At 49.6% G+C, this 19,085-nt stretch overlaps 1 protein-coding gene across 4 annotated transcripts in view; it reads right to left on the reverse strand.

Moving 5' to 3' along the window:
• MTSS1 (MTSS I-BAR domain containing 1) overlaps positions 1–18,794 on the reverse strand; it is a 165,044-nt gene extending 146,250 nt beyond the window's left edge. For 2 of the 4 annotated variants that reach the window (XM_082858901.1, XM_082858904.1), the window contains exon 1: positions 17,674–18,420. In XM_082858901.1, the coding sequence (XP_082715027.1) occupies positions 17,674–17,745 (72 nt within the window). In that variant the 5' untranslated portion in view covers positions 17,746–18,420. Of the gene's footprint in view, positions 1–17,673; positions 18,422–18,661 lie in introns of those variants that run through there. The other 2 variants (XM_082858902.1, XM_082858903.1) reach the window with 2 other exon arrangements.
• Between the last annotated feature and the right edge of the window lie 291 nt (positions 18,795–19,085).

The following is a 19,085-nucleotide window of genomic DNA, read 5'->3' on the forward strand; positions in this document are numbered from 1 at the left end:
AAAGAAAAAGGTGAGGCACATTCACTGAAAACACGCCAGAATGGCCAAAGGCCTGCACAGGGAGCCCCAAATCCTGAGTTCTAGCCACAGCCCCGGCAGTAAATTATGGGGGGTAAGTCACTTGACCTCTCAGGCCAGTTTCTTATAACGACCAACAAAAAAAATGCATAATTCCATCACTGTTATTGAACACTGACATCACGGAACACTGAAAGAATGTTGGGAAGGAATAAGGAACACAAACTCCAGGGGCCCATCTCCTGGCTAGAATCCTAGCTCTCCCGTCTGCCATGGGACACCGGGCAGGTCATCCGACCTCTGCCTGGGTAAGTCACCACTGCCCAGGGCTGGTGTGAGGAAGAAATGAAGTCAGACATCTAAAGTGCTCAGAGCAGTGCCAGGCACTCAGTAAGTGTCCAATGACCTTTGACAGGATTGATCCCAGCGTCTGCAGGCTCCCAGGAATCTCCTTCGGGATGCTGGGAGAGATGTTTAAAACTCTCAAGGTCAGATGGTCCACCCAGGCTGGGATCCCTCATTCTTAGTCCTAAGTACAGTTCGGACTGTGCATCTCACTATGAGTTCACCATAGTTAAAGCAGACACAGAGCATGGCAGTGGGACACACAGTATCAGTCAATGTCTCTGCCGTTCCCAAGTACATGGCAGGTGGAGTACTTAAACCCCAGATGAATGTGCCTGAAAACAGCTGCTCAAACCACTTTAAAAACTACTTATCTATCTGCCCCCACTGGGAGCCTCATTCCAGTCTTTACCAAATTAGCAACAAAAGGAGGGTCCCCGCTCCAGTTAGGGGGTACAGCACCCAGCTCTCTGCCTACGAACACCCACTCAGCCAGAAGAAGGCTGCCAACCGCAGCTCTCTCCCCACTTGATGATATTTGACAGTCTCTCAAAGAGTGTCAGGCCCACCTGTTTTAGGCAATATATAATTTAATGGATTCTTTAAAAAAAAAAAAAAAGAAGAACTTCTAAGAACAGAAGACAAAAACCTCCTTGTTGAGAATTTTTTTTTAAGTGTATAAATGTTATTAAAATTTAAAGGCAAGGTGATGTTGGGTTGTTTCAGATTTTTTTTTTTTAAAGTTTCTTTCAAGGAAAAACAAAAAGTTTCTACCCACCTGAAAGTTTTACTACAAAAATTCAAACGCTTGGAGGAAGTGAGGAAGGAGGGAGAAGGCACCCGTAGGAAGATAAAATGGTAATTGAGAGAAAAAGCGCTGGGTTGTTCTAGACGACAAGGCTGGGCAAAGGGGAGCAGACTCAAATTTCAGAAGAAATTTGCCAGTCGAGACACTGTGTACACTGAGAATCCTTTCAGAAAGCAAGTCCAATGTGGTCCTTAATTTTCTAATCTGTGCCGCCCACCAAGAAGTCCCAGAAAGCTGTCTCCTGAGGCTATGTGTCTGGCGGGCTCTATTCACCATGCATCCCCAGAGCTATGAGAAAGCCTCAACACAGACCCCACTGCGGAGTTCACCAGAGAACACGGAAGGGTTTCACAGCTTTCCAGACATACCAAAGTCAACGAAAATAAGACGCCCACTGAGCGCCTGGGCTCTGCCAAGTCCAAAGTCACAGGTGAAGGGAAACAGGCTCTCCTCCCTCTGGAACCCCCTGAATTTCTTTGGAGAGGCGGGCAGGGAGGTTGTGAAGCCCTGACAGTTTGTTGAGAATAGAACTCAGATCACACAGGGTTCTGGGAGAATGGAAGAGTTCCCCGTCAAAGCTGGTGTGTTTACAAGCACGTGGAGGGGCTTCCCTGGTGGCACAGTGGTTGGGAGTCCGCCTGCCGATGCAGGGGACACGGGTTCGTGCCCTGGTCCGGGAGGATCCCACGTGCCGCGGAGCGGCTGGGCCCGTGAGCCATGGCCGCTGAGCCTGCACGTCTGGAGCCTGTGCTCCGCAACGGGAGAGGCCACAACAGTGAGAGGCCCGCATACCGCAAAAAACAACAACAACAATAAAAAAAAAACCCAGCAAGCACGTGGAGGGCTCTCTGCATCTAGCTGCCTGACCGTCTCCACTTCCCTGCAGGGAGAGAGATGGGGCTTCCCTGAAGACGGGCTCTAACTCTGCAGCCACCAGTCGGGGCGCCCACCACACAGCCCCTCCGAAGGCTGTTCTCTCTTCTAACCTCCAGGGGGATTCAGCGATCTGGAAAACTCCTACTCGGCCGTCACCACCCAGCTCAAATGTCACCTTCTGCAGAGTATCCTGGGACCCATCTGCTTCCCTCATATCACGCAGTTGGCCGTCTCTGAGCCTGAGTCTCCCCCGCTGAACTGTGGGCTCGAGGACAGAAAAATGGAGGGAGGAAGGAAAAGCGTTTCCCATAAGAGGAACAAAGACAGGGAAGCAGAAACAGCACAAGTGGGCTCCTCCGACGGACATCGGAGTGGCACATTTATGCTGGGAGAAGCAGGAGATGGAAGGATGGACAAGGGGACCATGGGCGGCCATCCAGGCCAAGATCCAGCGTTGAACTACAAACGGGGCCTTCATCCAGATGGCGAGTGACATAATCCCAAACCAGCATGGTGACAAGAGAAGCTGGCTACCGCATCGCATACCTGACAGCAGCCTGGTCCCTTGGGGAGTGGGGAGGAGAATGAAGTTATTCTCTTACTTCTGACGGAAAAAGGCCATCTGATCTCCGTCGACTCCCCAAGAGTTTGGTGGCCACCTAAGCAAACATGCAAGTGGGCTGCCCTGCCTACCCTCAAGGTTGAGCTCCAAGAACACCCCCGAGTTCCTGTCCTCTCCTCTGCTTTCCCCACAGCCAGACGGCTGGGCAGGCCACTTGCCTAACCCGAGTGCAGGGCTCAGCCAGGGGTCATGCTGACTGGGGGCTCTGTTTTGCTTTGCTTTGTTTTGTATTAAACAGAGGCCTGGGATGGCATCCCACACACGGCGCAGCAGAATAAACTGCGTGTAACTCATCAGTCCGGCTGGTTAACGATGCCCCATAAATAATGCAGCAACTGCTTCTCCCAGCCCCGCCGCTGTGATGGCAGAACCTCGGGGGACAGCTGAGGGAATCAGACACCAGTGCGGCCACTTGGGGAACAGAGAGGAGCCGGGAGCCTTGGTGAGAGAAGGGACCGTCTGAGAGGAGCCAGAGACTGGAGGGGACTCTCACGAGGAGGCAGAATTCGGCTCAGCTGAGAATGAAACAGGGACCAGCGGGGACAGGCTATAGGGAGTCGGGTTCCAGCTCAAAACTTCCAGACAGAGGCTGGCTCACCAGTGGTCATGGCTGATGAGAATCCAAGTCTTGGATATACGACTGGACAGGTCCTCTCCCAAGCCCTTATTTTCACCTTGACAAGCATCACTGTCACCACCATCATCATTCAGCATCACCACGTTCTAAACGGTTGCTAGATGCCCGATACATAGATCAGCATTTCTCCAATGTTAACTTTCATATCCATCACCCGGGGATCTTGCAAAAATGCAGGTTCTGATTCCCTTGGTCTGAGGTGGGGCCTGGATGTTGCATGTTTAATCTGAGTAAGGCCGAGGCTGCTGGTCCATAGACCACACACGGAGGAGCACAGCTTGATACACACATGTATCACCTGTTCACAAAAACCCAGTGAGGCGGGTGCTCCTAATTATCTCACAGCTGAAGAAACCAAGGACCAGGAAGGTTGCATCCTAGTGGTCTAGGCTGAAACTTGATCCTAAATCTGCCTGATTTTGTGGCCCAAGCACTGCCCTGATTCTGCTAAGTGCAAGCAGCAAGATGCACAGACCCAGCCTCCCGGCCCAGCCCCAGGGCTGCAGAAAGCCACTCAGTAGGCAGGCTGGGTCCTGCTTTATACTGGGTTCAGTAGGAGCCCAGACAAAGTAAAGTGGAGACCAAGGGCTCCGAACACATAACCCCCGATTACAACTGCAAAGGCCCTGGACAAGCTGTAACGTCGACCTAGGAATGGTCAAGATTCTCAACCATGTGAAAAAAGAAAACACAAAACAAAGAAAAGCTCTTGGTGCAAAAAACGTCTGATAGAAATGCACGGGAAATGTTCAGTCACCACCATTAGCAGTGTGATTATGGATAATTCTGTGAAGTCTTCAGGTTTCCTGTGGATACTAGAACTGATCTGCTTCTCCCAGGAGGTTGGAGAGCCTGTCTGGAGCATCTCTATAGGCTGCTGCCACCACCCCTGCCACCGGGTCTCTCCCCAGGGTGGGTGTGAGGAACACAGTCCATATCATCCCTCTCCTTCTTCTTCTAGGGACACCCCTTAGTGACCTCAGGCTTTAGGGAAACGAAAAGCAAAGCTTCAAGAGGAAGTTTCTGACCAAAGCAGGAGTGCCTCTGGACTCCATGCTTCTTGAAGCACAAGGCAGGAATGTGCAGCTTCCAGAAGTGGGTGCCTGTCACAGCTTTGTCCCCAAAGCCATCCTTCCCCACCCCATCCTACAAGATGAAGGGCTCCCAAGATCCTCTGATGAAAGGCGCTGCGTAAGCCCAGCCATCATCAAAACCATTCCTGGGCTTTTATTTTCTGATTGGGGCTTGCCTAATCCACTAATTATCCCTGTCCATCAAGTGGATGGCAGCCACTCGGATAATCAGTGGTTGCCTCCTTGCACGCCCACCCTCACCCACCTACTCAAGCTCACCAGCAATAAATATGCCTGTGAAAAGGACCTTACGGCTCTGTGCACACTTCGTGGGCACTGCCACCTTCCACTAAACAGATTTCCCCTTCCACTGAACTCCACAAGCCCCAATTCCCAGCCGGGCTATTAGGAATGACACCTGGGTGGGTACCACAAAAAAGGGCCGTGTTTGTTACTTCTATAGTCATTGCCCTTTTTTAGTGTCTTTCCACTGAATGTCCTTCTCTTTGCCTGGATAGAGGGCCCTGATGGGCAGTCTAATCCAGTGTCTAAAAGGATCAGTGTGGTCTAGTGGGTTGAGTCAGGCTGCCCAACTTCAGATCTCCCCGCTGGAGACCTAAGTGACTCAGTTATCCATTGCCGCTCTGTCTTCACCTGTAAAGGATAGCCCCGGTAGTTCCCACCTCAAAGGATGTTAACGAGAGTAAGTGAAAGAATACAAGGGCATAGAAGGATGACTAGCACTTAGAAACTTAGAACTCCAGAAATGCCAGCAATTGCTATTTTAATGAGTCAACATACAAGGCCAGCCACCCTGACTGGGACATTTAATGAGCACCTACTATGCACAGGCACCGGGGGGCGGGGGGGTTGTTAAAACAGGCCAGAGTGTTGAGGAATGCTGCTGCGTAAGCCACCAATCCCAAAGCCTTCGGAGGGCGCCACATTCCAGATATAAAGCGCTGGAAGGTGGGGTTGGTGCAAATTTCTGGAGGGGGGTGATTCCTCACCGAGGTCTTAAAAGGACAAAAGGGAATTTTCTGGGCCAAGAGGAAGGAAAGAAAGGACAGGAGGAAGCATTCCCTGCAGAAGAAAGAGAATTAGCAAAGGATAGGAAGTATAGAAGACTATGCTCCATTCAGACATGAGTCATTCTGTTCACCTGGAACACATCCAGGGAAGGTGGGATCTGGGGGGCGGTGACGGGGTGGGAAGAGCAGGGAGATCCTTCCTACTCACTTCCTGAGCTGCAGAGGAGGCTCCTGGTGGCTCAGGGGGGCCCAAGAGCCACCCCCACTTCTACTTACTCATGGTACACTCCCAGCACGACCTCCCAGAGACTCACCACCGGGGAATGTCTGCTAAACCTGCAGATGCCTGAGCCCCGCCCCAGATCTGCACATCAGAATCTCTGGGGGTGGGACCCAGGGGTCTGCATTTAACACATTCCCCAGGGGAAACTCATGCTCTCATGGCTAAAATCACATACAGATTTGAGAATTATCGCTCTAGATAAGATGCCACATCCCTCTGAAGTCTTGGATGCTGTGGTCTCAGCAATTTCTCAGTCCTGATGTTCAGACCTTGCTCCTTCAGAAGTAATCCCTGGTGATAAGCACTTGCACATGGGAATGTGAACTCATACACATTTTCTGAAAGGCATCTGGCAATGGGTTTCAAGAGCCATGAAAGTATGTACCTTTGACCCAGGATAAATCCTTCTGGGGAAACCACCAGTGTAAATCAACGTGTAGCTACAAGGATATATTCACTGGAGTGCTGCTTATAATTAGTGAAAAACGGGACACAGCCTAATCACAAATCAGTATGTAACTGGCTCCCACCTCAGGGCCTTTGCACATGTTCTTCGCTTGCCTGGAACATTCATTATTTCTCTAATATCCACATACTTCATAAGCTGTTGCTCAAATGTCCCCTTCTCTGTGAAGCCTTCCCTATTTAAAAACTGCCACACTGGGCCTGCTTTATTTTTTCCCATTGCACATATCCTTCTAAAATATAACACAATTGACTTATTCAGTTTGTCTGTCCCAGACCCCCACCCCCTCTCCACTAGAATGTAAGTTCCAAGAGGGCAGAGATCTGTGTCCATTTTATTTACTGCTGTGTCCCCAGCACTTAACACAGAACCTGGCACACGGCAGGTCCTCAAATGTGTGTCAACTAAATGAATTAACTACAAACAAACAAAACAATGGACCACCACACGGCCATTAAAACTGACCTGGCTTCTAATTACACGCACAGAAAGCGCAAGTAAAAAGCTAAGTGTTAAAAGAAACTTCTGGCAGGGCACAGGCCGCAAGAGCCTTCATCTAAAACGTGTGTCCATAACCCACTTTGTAATCAAGTGGTTATGGGTGACTTTTATTTTTTACTTGCCTGAGGTTTTAGTTTTCCTTTCATTAACTTTCTATTACTTACATAATCTTGGAGAAGTAATCCCTCATGAAATGCTCTCAAAACATTTGCTACTGCTTTATGCTAAATGTAGAGGAAAGCTCTCTCCTTGGTGATTTAATTAGGGTGTCCCTAATTAAGGCCAGCACAACATCAAAGAGGCCAGGTTCCAGGGGATCCTTGCTTCAGGTCTACTCCCGGTTGCAAGATGATCCCCTCCCCCCCCAGCAGCAGCTCAGAGCCTCCCAGTGCCCGGACGCCAAGGGCCTGGCCATCAGCTAGCTACTCCTGGCCCTGCTCCCCGCTACTTGCTTCCTATTGGGGTGCTTCATCCAATTATCCAGGCCCCAGATCACACCCTGCTGCAGAGCTGGCTTTGAAGGTTCAGTAAACAATCACTTCAAAACAAAGAGGGACCATTAAACCAAACTCAAAGACTTCCTTAATGGCCTCCTCCTCAGCTGCCGGAGCTGCCGCCCGGGCTGGGGCAAGCCGGGCCTCAGAAGCGACACTGAGGTCTCCCTGTGAACTAATCTCGAAGCCTTTCCAGCCTCCTACTGCACACAGCCCCCTTTCCTGAGGTGCAATCGTGTGGGTTGCAGAGCCATTACTGGGGCGACCCTGACAGAGGGGGTTTCTCCAGCAAAACAAACATGTGTCATGTGGTTGTCACCTCGGACAAACTGTGTCAGACCCTTGGGAACCACACCCCGCCTGCCCCCCACATACTTTCCTCTGCTGACGAATCAGCGGCCCCCGGCTGAGTCCACCGCCCAACAACTTCATGTCGTTGGCGGGTCCAACTCCTCTTGAAATAAAGGGAGGCCTCCTGGGCCTCCTGAAGCAGCTCAGAGGACAGCCTAGATTTTTGTTGCTTTTTCTGGTTCATCCTGAGTCCTAAAGCTATAGGTAGAATAATCTTCAAAGTAATTGATAACACACACCCATTATGGACTCTGAAAAGGAAACCCTAAAATGCTGTGAGAGACAGCTCAGCACTGTGGATTAAGGGTACAGACTCCGGAGCCAGACTACCTGGGCTCAACTCCCAGTTGTACCTCTTGATAGTTGTAAGATGGGGGCAAATGGCTTAACCGTTCTGCACCTCAGTTTCCCCATCTGCAAAATGGGAATTATAGCAGTAATTCCCTCACTGTTAGATGGACTAGTATTGAATAACTACGTCATTGGGCTGTTGGGAGGATTAAGAGTCTTTGTAAAGCACTAGAATAGTGCCTGGTTGTACCATAAAAATGCTTGTTAAGTAAGTAAAATAAAACTCAGGTCTCAGCTTGGGGGTCACCTGTATCAAAAGCCTCCCCCTGATTCTGTCTTCCTACTCCAAATGAGAATCAGAGGCCTTCCCCAGGCCCCCCTCAAACTCTTGTGCTGACATCTATCATGGCACAGATCACACAGATTTCTAGTTACTTGTCTCTTCCTCCTCTAGACTAAACAATTTTCGGGCAAGGTCATAGGTGTATCTCTACCCCCCAGCAGTGCCTGGCACAGAGCAGTCGTCATATTCGTTGAGTATGTATACTGTGTTCTCTCAAATTATTTACACGCTGAAAGCTGAAAAGCATTTCACTCTTGTCTATTGCATTATCAAAGCGAAGATATAGGTTTCTTATATTTTCTGAAACATCTGAGTGTCGCTGTCAGCAGGGTACTCTGCTGGAAATTACTAGGTTGGCTCCGATAGATACGTAAGAGAGTTTTATTCAGCATTCATTTTGTGCTAAGCCCTTTACATATATTTTCTCTTTTAATCCTCCACAACTTTAATAGAAGAGTATTACTCTACCCATTTTACAGGTAAGAAAACTAAGTGTCAAGGAACAAGAGTAACTTGCCCAGAGTAATAGAGCTAGGAAGTGGCAGAGCCAGGCTTCAAAGCCCAAGGGCAACCACTTAAGGTAGAATGTAGTAAGTACTAGGTAGAATCAACATGAACTTGGAAAAAATGCCCAAGGACATCTGACCTGGTAGGCAGATGAGGGTCCAGAAATGAGGTAACTTTCTGGTGAGGCCCTGAAGGATGAGAAAGATTTCGATAAGGCCAAAAACGGCACAGAAGCTCTTCCAAGCGGGACCAACAGCAAGAAAGAGGAGCACAGGATGTGTTCAAAGAAGCCAGGGAATCCAGGCGGGGAGACACTGGGCACAGAGCAGGTCACTCTGCTGGGCCAAGTCCCAGGTGGCCCCCAAGGTCTGGCTAAGACAGGTGGGCCATATTCAGCAAGTAGGCAGGTAGGAAGAACCCAAATATGGCCAAGTCTTGGGAAGGGACAGAAGCCAGTACGAAGCTGCTGCTAAAAGGCAGACTAGAGGCAAATGAGGTACTTCTCTGGTAGTCACTCCGGAAAAAGAAGGGGCGACTCAAACAAGGTGAACATAAAAAGACGGCCCTTATGAAGCAACTCAGTCTCCCCTTACACTGGTGTAAACATCTCTAAAAGGTTTTTTTCTTTTACGCATTAAATTAAAGGCCCTGAGGACCTCTGCCAGGTACACAGCCCTTCCCTGCCTTTATATACAGACAGAGGGTTTGCAAACAGAGAAATGCCAACAGGCCCTACCGAGCCAGATGAGGTTATAATGAACTCAGGAGTGATTTACTCAGCAAGAAAAAAAAAAAAACCTCAACTTCTCCATTTCCTGCATCTTCACTGCAAGCTCTAAATACAGCTCAGTAAAGGGTGTGGTCATGTTTGCCCTAAGAAGTGGTGGAGATAATTACTGATTTCAAAACTTCAGAATACTTCACTCCCAAATCTGCAAGACAGAAAACCAGCAGCTAACATCTGAGTGCATGTATGTCAGGCACTGTGTGAAACCCTTTACAAGTACGATCTCATTTCAGAATCCCCCCCAACAACCCGATAAGATGGGTACTTTATGAGACCCATTTTACAGAAAAGGAAAATGAGGCTCAGAGAGATGAAGAAATTTGCCCACAGGATTTAAAACCAGACCTCTCTGACTCCAAGGTCAGCAATAGCTCCAGAATTTCTACAGGAGGGGTTTAGGGGCAGTGATGTGGCCAGGAGGAAACAGAATGTGGGCAGGAAGCCGTGTTGCCAGGCAAGCTCACTGTTTTTACTTAGGTGGTATATTATAGATCTGCACTGTCCGATATGCAGCCACTAGTCACATATGACTGTTTAAACTTAAACAAATTACAAGTAAATAAAATTTAAAAATCAGTTCCTCGGTTGCACTAGCCACACGTCAAGTGCTCAAAAGTCACATGTGGCTAGTGGCTAATGTATCTGACAGTTTCCATGACTGCAGAAAATCATGCTGGACAGGACTATTACAGATCAACTAAAAACAGCCAAGGATTCTAAAGATGCTTTTTCTGTTGTTATTTTCCAATGTGTTCACTTTAACGTTGTTTCACTATAAATTTATTCTTATTTTTAGTAACTGTAGTAAATACACATAAAATTTACCATCCTGAAGCCCAGCAGCGTTAAGCATATGCTCATTGCTGTGTGACCATGTAAAGATGCTTTTACTCAGACTTAGGCAAGATTGAGAAAACACGTTGAGGGTGCTTAAACTGTGTATAGCTGGGGGTGCTTTCAAAACTCCTAATGTCCAGGATGTACTCCAGAAGCACTGAATCAGACCCTCTGAGGAATTAGGGTCCAGGCATCAGTGTCTTATGGCTCCCAGGGAATCCAATGCGCTCATCCCTGTGACCATGCCCATTCTACCAAAATGGGCACACCTGCCCAGAGCTGCCTCTTCCTCCTCCAGCAAGACCCCCTCCTCCGGGACCCTGGAGACCCCTGTCTGTGGGAGGGGGCAGGGAAGGGAGGCCCAGGCAAAACCTTCCGTCCACCAAACCTGTCATCCACCTCCAGGATTCGGGAGGCGGCGGGTGCTGACCAAGCTAATACTTTCACTACTGCCCAAATTCTTTGGGGGAAGCAAATAAAAAGACACACAGCTCAAAAGGCACCCCACTGATTTTTTTTTCCACCCACTTAAACTAGACAGGAAAAGAAAAACCACTTAGAAACTATGACCAAGGTCATATATGCCAAGAAATCAGCACAGAAAGGAGGTTTTTTGGCAATTCCATCAACTTCCCCAAACACAATCTTGCAATGGCTCGATTGACTCAACCCAACTCGAGGGTGACCGGGAAATAATTAAATACGGAAAGCCCTTTTACAAGAGTGTTCCAGGGCTGGACATAATATGAGTTCAAGGCAAGGAGTTCTCTTTGAGGAGTAACTGAACTCCGGGTGAATTTATTTAATTCATATAATTAGGGGGACCGATGGGCATAGTCACCCAACCTTAGGGACCAATGGGCTCCCCAGACACATAAAGGCAGACCTCTGGCCAGTCACGGAGAAGACTGCAGGTGCTTTGTATGGGGACAAGGACAGAAGCCAAGGATGGAGGTGACTTTCCTCTCTGCGCACCCAGGGGAAGGAGAGGAGAGGGGAAAGGCTGGTTGTCTGTCAGAGAAGATTGGTAAGTGGGAGAAGGAAGGAAGCCACAATATGTCGATACATCACAAATTAAACCATTTCCACAAAAGTGACAGCCAGATGGGAGCTGTGCACCACCCCCACCCCCAGAGTTCTCCCAGCATCTCAGCTCAGGCTCACACCTCCAGGCTGCAGGCACAGAAATGTGACCTTGATTCCTTCCTTGGGCCTCCTGCAAGACTCAGGCAAGTGAAATGCTGTGGAAATAAATCCACAGCCCCCTCTCTACCTTAGGCATGCTCTAAAGAGCTCCAGCTTTAAGGTCAAATAAACCAAGGTCTGAATGCCAGCCCACCTCACCACGGCATTAAACAAATTACCGACTCCAAGCCTCAGTGTTCTCATCTGTAAAGTGGGGGTGATGGTGAGGATGACAGGAAATCCTGGCACCCAGGAGATTCTCACCGAGTCCCTTGCTGCCCCCTGTTCACTACATGCAATGATTACAGAGCACCTACCACGGACCAGGTGGCACCAAGAGCATCTTAAATTGGGAAGCAGCAGACGACACAGCCCCATGCCAAGGTCTTCCCTAGGCTAAGAGGTGGGAAACATTAATAATGGGTGGGCTGCTCTGGAATCTACGCTGGGTGGATTTTGGTTTTGCTTTTGGAGGGGGGCTGTATATATATATATGTGTATATGTGTATGTGTGTGTCTGTGTGTCTGTGTGTGTGTCTGTGTGTGTGTCTGTGTGTGTGTTGCGTGCGCACACTCAGATGCAACCTTCTGCATTCTCCAGCTCATTCGAGGGAGAACCTTGGCAGTCAAATACAATGGGCTTCCTCAATGCTCATCCAATTAATTTATTCCATTTGTCTCTCTGGTTTGCTACTTAATAAGGCCAAATCGGCAGTGCAATCTGCAATCTGAGTTAAACGGCTTCAGGCATCAGTCAGTTCCCTTTCAGGAGTCCCAAATGCGTATTGTCTGCTGTCCTAGGCAGCTGAATCTGTCCTTTGGCTTTTTTTTGGTTCAGGGAGAGGTATTTCTTTGTTTTTGCAAACGTGTGGGTTTTGCAAAGGTGTGGGTTTTAGGGGAAAGTGTCCTGAAGACAGTTCCAAGAAGTAATGGCAAACTCAAAATGATCTCATTTTTCCATACCCGATATAAACATCTAAATGGTCTTGCTACAGAAGGATCTGGCCAGCTCTCGACCGTCCCTAGGAAGATGGAAAAAGCCTAGATGAAAATTATAGATAAAGCACCTAACGGATCAATAGTTTCAACCTTTTCACCCTCCAAGCATTTTAACAACCTCAAGTGAGCTGGCCAAATGGACAGGCATTGTTTTAACTTTTTCCTTTTCCCTCCCTCAAGAGGCAAAAGAGTTCCGAGGCCAAGAGGTCAGCAGTAGAGTGTGGGTGGGACATACTTGTACTAAAAACTTGTTCACTGTTTCTCTGAAATTCAAATTTAACTGGGAATTCTGTATCTTGACTTGCTGATATCAAGCTCGGTGCTTGCAATGTCACTGATGCTCAATCAATACTGTAGGATTATGAGTTCATGCTACTCTCATAAAGAGCTAAGCGATAGCTGAACCGGGCAAAATTCGAACTCAGCCTACCTTCCATGCAAACCGTGACTAAGAATGACCTTCTCTCTCCATCTGGGGCATTACCAACTAGGATCTCAGAACGTAAACGTTCACAGCATCAAACAACAATTTGTTTAAATATGACGTACAAGGGATTTTCCCCACAGAGACACTCAAGCCAAGACCAAAAAAATGACTTCTTCCCAAACCTCGATGACAAGATTTGCACCTAAAAGCCCCCAAAGATTGATCTACAGAGAATAGGCCCTAAATCTCTCAACAGGCACCATTCTGGGCAGTTCCCTGCCGCTGGTTTTATGACATCTTCACTTCTCCTTCTTCTCCCACAGGTCTAAACTGAGGAAGCTGTAAAAGCCTGGACAAACACAGCCATTTGCTAAGAGAAAAGGCAACATGGGGCCCATCTGTACTTTACAAGGGCTTTGCTTGTCTACCTTTGTGTGTCACCGTTTACAGAGCAGCCCGCCTCCCTCAGAGTACCTGGCCACTGGCGGAGGCCTTGGCTGGGTTTTCGCTATCTTCCTAGAGAAAACACTTTTTTTTTTTTTTTGAAAAGTCAAAAGGAAGGCCTGCAGGGGCTGACGGATGTCCCTCCCCAGGCTGGACTACCAGCCCTTCCTTCATGACCGCCATATTGAACTGAACTGGACAAGCAACTCTCCAAGGACAGCCCTTGTGGATCTCTGGTTCCTCACAGCCCAGCAAAAGGCCTTCCACACAGCAGGCCCTCAATAAACACCGAGGAAGTGAACCTCTTGTCTGACAGACACCCCAGAGCCAAAGCAAAACAGCAGAGGTGAAAAACAACCCTGAAATCATTATCCAGGGCTGGATCCACTGCCCACATTCTTGATCTTGTGATAAGTAAGGAAAAATATCATGACATGTCTTTGAACCACAGAAGATTTCCATGGAATTCAAGAAGTCCCTTAAGCAGGTCTAATTTTAGGTAGAACTTAGGAGAGAGGATACTGGTGGCAAACAGAGGTGGGGGGCAGTGGAGGAAAACTGAACAAGGCCCCTATTCTGCTCAGCACAGGTGCTGGTAACAGGACACCCCTGCCTCAAGTGAGACGTGGGGTGGAGAATTCAAGGTGTGCTTGGGTATTTTTTTCACCCCCAGTCACATTATACAACCCCGAACACACTCTCCAACCCAGTACAAAGTTCTCCCTGCATCAGGCCCAATGCAGCTCCTGACATGCTGATTCTTGAGCAACAAGGCTGAGGAAAATATTTGATTTTAGCGTCCAACTATTTTCTTTAAACTAAGTTAGTTATTAAAAGAAGACAGACATCTACAGGCTGAGCTGCCCTCAAGTTTGGCCAGGGTCTCCTGGTCTTAAAAGCTCTCCAAACATCACTGAATTCTACATGCTGGTTCAATTACTTAACTAAAAAAATTTAAAAATACAAATATCAAATCGGCATGTCGTACACCCGAAACTAATGTTATATATTCATTACAGCTCAAGTTTTAAAAAAGAAAAAGTAATGGCACAAATCTGCTGTTTGAAGCATTAGCCTGTCTTTCCCGGGACTTGGAGAGAAATTCCAAAAAGATTCCAGGATCTCCTTAACGCAGTCAACAGTGTTTAAACATCAGAAGTCAGTCATCTGGCCTTCCACAGTCACTTCCAAGCTACTGTCCCCTAAACAAACTGGCAATGGGCCCTTGCCTCCAGCCACATGAATCCCTAGTCTCCCCTTCCCTTTGGGACCAGCTCACTCCAGACAACCTGATTTATGCGGACGGCGGAAGGGCACCAGTAAGCGATTTTGCACACCACCATTCATTAGTGACCACCAGAGTAGGATGGAAGAAAGGAAAAAACCACAGGGTTTTCCCTCATCAAGGAATCAATAAGTTATTTAACAGCTGCTGCAGGATCCCAATGGAAGAAAAGTGAGGGTTTCTTCACTGCACCCGACCCCCTGAAAAGGATAAAACACACACCCTGACAGCCCAGGACTTAGCCAGATGAAAGATCGTTAGAAGAATGCACAAAGAATCCTCTCCAGCTTTTCCATGTCTTGAGGTTCTTTGGTTTGGGAAGATGGATGGTGCTAGGCCTGGAAATTACTCCATTTTTTGTTGTTTTCTCTCTTTTTTTTTTTTTTTCTCCAAAGAGGAAATTGACTCCCTTCCTGTGCTGCTGTACATTTTGGAGAATCAAATGCTACTTTAAAAAAAAAAAAGTTTCCTTACCCTCCCCCCCCAACTCCAACAACACTTCTGAGCAAATAACCTGAAAATGTTCTCAAGATGGCATTCCAAATGGGTTTCCAACATTTACATGTGTCCTTCGTAGCAAACAGAAAGGGAACCAAAGGCGTCATAAACCTATCATGGGAGTTCAAGGAAGTGAAAAGGAGGATAAGCAGGTCCTTAGAAAGACAGCCCATTTCAGATATTAAAAATTGACTTTTGTTGCTGGTAACTCCATGCATAAGCATACTATACACTGCTTATCCTAAATGCCCAAATTTTAAAATTCCCTTTTAAAATGTCACTGCCATCTACTCCATGAAGAAGCCTTTTAAAAAGAAAACTCCACGAAAACACTGTCTTAGGCATAAACAATCTTGGAAATTAGACACCGCCCCTCTCTTTTTCCTTCTTATCTCTCTATTCCCCCAAAGTCTGAAATTCTGCAGACCCCAAGGCATGTTTTCATCTTCCACTCCACTTCGCTTTTAAAATCTCTGACTGCCAAAACAAAATAAACCTTTAAAATAAATGTCTTCCCAACAGGATGTTGAACAAACCCAACTCAATTCAAAGGGAAAGAACTCATGAACCACAAACTATAGATCCAGCACTAAAAGGGCATTAAGTAAGTATTTTTAACTGGAATCCTGGGGAGGGAGAAGCATGCCACCTTAGCCCCCAGGCAGAAAGCGCTGCAGGACAGTCCCGGGATGGCAGGTAGAAAGCATTAGGGCCTACCTTCAAGTGAGTTACTTTCTGAAGGGCTTTGGGTTCAAACCTGTAAATTGGAAGAACTGAACCTAGATTCTGGATTAAGGAACAAAGAGCGAGGAAAAAACTCCAGATGTGAACACTCTGGGACTGCAGTGGGTTGATTAGGGTTAGGTCACTGGGTTCTTGTTACTACAGAGGGACTGGAAACATCCATTTCTCCCCTCCAAAAAAACACAAGCAGCTCTCCCAACCCATCTCGGATTCTTCCCCTGGTGATCAGAATACACGTGTGCCTCAAACCAAATCCTGTTTGATTATAAGGCCTATAGAATTTCAGTTAACAAGAAAGACCCCAGAGTCTACAGAGGGAACACCGAGCTTTGTCTCAAAAGAGCACTTCAATTATTCAATGTGGATTGGGGGCAAAGGAATGAAAGGGCTTCCTTTGAACAGGGAATAATCCATCTAATTCCAAGGGGTTGGATTAGAGGCATTCCTGGGCAAGCAGGGTCCCACTGAAGATAAGGCTACACGGATGTCAATTTCTGACAAAAGGCACAGGCTCTGGATAAGGATTTCAAAATGGACAAGACCAGGACGGAGGCACCTGGGAAAAAGTTCACCCCGGGTGAGGTGGCAGTTGGTTCTAAGAGGGGGAAACAGGCCATGACAGCTGAGCATTCCTTCCCAAAGTCCATCTCCGAGGCCGAACCCTCTCCAAACCTTACACTTCAACAGACAAAAGCTCCCGCAGGCGCCGAGGCAGCGGCTGAAGAGGGGCTGTCCACACCCACTCGCTGCACAGCTTTCCAAACCTGCCCACTCGTTTTGGAAGCCGAGCTTTCAATTAAACACCACCTCCCCGGATCTGTTGAGGCAAACTGGGGCTGGGCTACAGCCAAAGAGAAGCTCCCTAAATACACATGAAAAAAAATCCCCCCACCGCCCCCAATTCCCACCTCCAGCCAGCTCGCTCGTATACATTTCCTTTGGATTAGTAACACAGGGCCCTGGTCTATCTCTGTGCACAGAAAATCCACATCCAAGGATCAGGTTATCCCCAGTCCCACCCTTCGCAGGAAAATGCCAGGGTGTTGTTCCCCGCCCTCATCACACACACGCGCGCCCGCGCGCGGTCGGACACACACACTGAGTCTCCACCATCCTTCCAAGAGAAAACCTGGAGTCTGTTTGTGCTGGGTGGCTAGGTGATACAGTTGTTTAAGGTGCCCCAGTCTGGACCTCAGGCTGGGAGCCTCAGCCAGGGGAAGTGGGGTCCTCGCAAAACTGCTCTGGGAACTTCTCCGCGCCCCGGGGGAGGGCCGAGGGGAGGCACGCACTCCTTCGCCAGCTTTGGAAGAGCCTAATTAATACCTAATTTGCTCAGATCTCCCCCAGGTGGACCTGAAAGCCAACAAGGGAGAGGGAGGTCCCTCCCAGTCTCTCGAGTCGGGGGGCTCCTTCCCACGGCTGGGAAGAGCCCCCGCCCTGTACCCCAGGGAATCAGGTGTCCGCCCAGGCATCCAGCCTCCGCGGGTCGCGGACACTCCGTCCAGCGACAGACAATGGAAAACTTGGGAGCCGGGGCCCTGGGCCCCCAGGGAAACGAGACGGTGCCGTCCCCTGGGACAATGAGCGGGGAGAGGTCAAGAGGCATCATATACCCCCAGAAAAGCCGCCCGCCCGGTGACCCAGCAGAGCCCGGAGCGGCGCCCCGGTGAGCAGGTGACACCCGGGCCGGAGCGCTGCCGCAGGTGGCCGGAGGCCACGGCGCAGGCAAGGGCCGGGCGGCTGGCCCAGGGCGGAGGCGAAGCCCCGTGGCGAGGTCAGTGCGCGGCGGCCGCCGCCGCAGCCGCGCCCCCAGCGTCCTACCTTCATGTCGCTGATGATGGTCTGGAAGAGGCCTCCGAGCGCGCTGCATTCCTTCTCAATCACAGCCTCCATTTTCCCGGCGTCGTCAGGGACAGGACACACACTCGGGGCTGCCTGGACTATGAGCGGGGCCGAGGATCTCTCACCCCGGGAGGAATTTCAGCCTCAGAGCGACCCACCGCCGACTCGCAGCCTCTTCTCCACAGAGGACGAATGCCCGAGAATCGAATGTTCTCTGCCCAAAATAAGAATAATAATTTAAAAAGCCAAACCGTTCTGTAGGGCGCCTACATGCAGCGCTCAGCTCCTGGCCTTAAAAATGCCCAGAGAAGACTGACAATCAGGCCACCACTGGTGCCGACGACAGAAACGGCAAAGCCCATCTTGAAGCAGCGAAAACCACCCGCTGACCCAGGGCCAGCGCCATTTAAAAATGCAAGATTTTCTAATTTAATAAATGTTTTTGAAATTAAACAAACAAACAAAAAAAAACGCCCAACAGCAGAGTGGGTCTGCTCGCGGAACCCGGATCTGTTGCTCGCAGCCGCGGCCGCCGCCTCCTTTTCAGTCCTGCGCGACCGGCCCCGGCGCTCGCTCCTGCTCGGCTCCCGGGGACGTTCGCGGGGGCGCACGCGCGCTCGCGGCCGTGCGTCCGCCGCGGAGGCACGGGGAGGGCGCGCGCCCGGGGCCGTGAGGCCGCCGCACGCGGGCGGGGCAGGGAGCGCGTGCCCGTGCCCGCGAGGCGCGTGGGGCGCCGGCTGCAGAGAGGAGCAGGCAGGCGCGCGGGCGGTGCGGGGAGGATCCAACCCCCGCGCGAGCCTCCTCCGCGAGCACCACCCCCATCCCTTGGCCGCGGGTCGCTGAGCCGAGAGGGCGTGTCAGCACGCGGCTAGGCGAGCGCCCACCCCACAATGGCTGCGAGCGCCCAGCGCGGAGGGTGCAGCCGCCGACCCCCGGGACTTGCACGGTGGCACGCTTAGCGCAGTACCTCGCAACTAGGGAGCAGTCGGTAGGGCGGGAAAACTACCTCTGCTGCCGCTGCTGCCGCTACTACTGCAGGCTTCTGAGAAGAGGCCGCTTCTCTGATATCAGGACTGCAGCGCCGAGTCACGATTGCAAACAGCCAAATACGTAATTAAGGAGAGTTCGGCGACGTATCCCGCAGCGGGATCCGAGTTCAATAAAGTTGCAGGATGCTGGGAAAGTCGATTGATTTTGCCCTTGCGAAATAAATGGCATTAGAGCTTCCGTGTACTGTTCGTCAGTTTATGGAGATGGCTGACTGCCCGTGACTTGGACGGTTGTTTTTCAGGCGCGCTGAGGGCATCGGGTGGTGGTGTCACTACAGAGAGCCCTGTTGGGAGGTTTAACCTGAAAATAGCACAAATGCGCCCAGGTTGATTTTGAGGCTG

Source organism: Leucopleurus acutus (assembly GCF_964270905.1).
Source record: "Leucopleurus acutus genome assembly, chromosome: 17".
NCBI classification, from domain to species: Eukaryota; Metazoa; Chordata; class Mammalia; order Artiodactyla; family Delphinidae; genus Leucopleurus; species Leucopleurus acutus.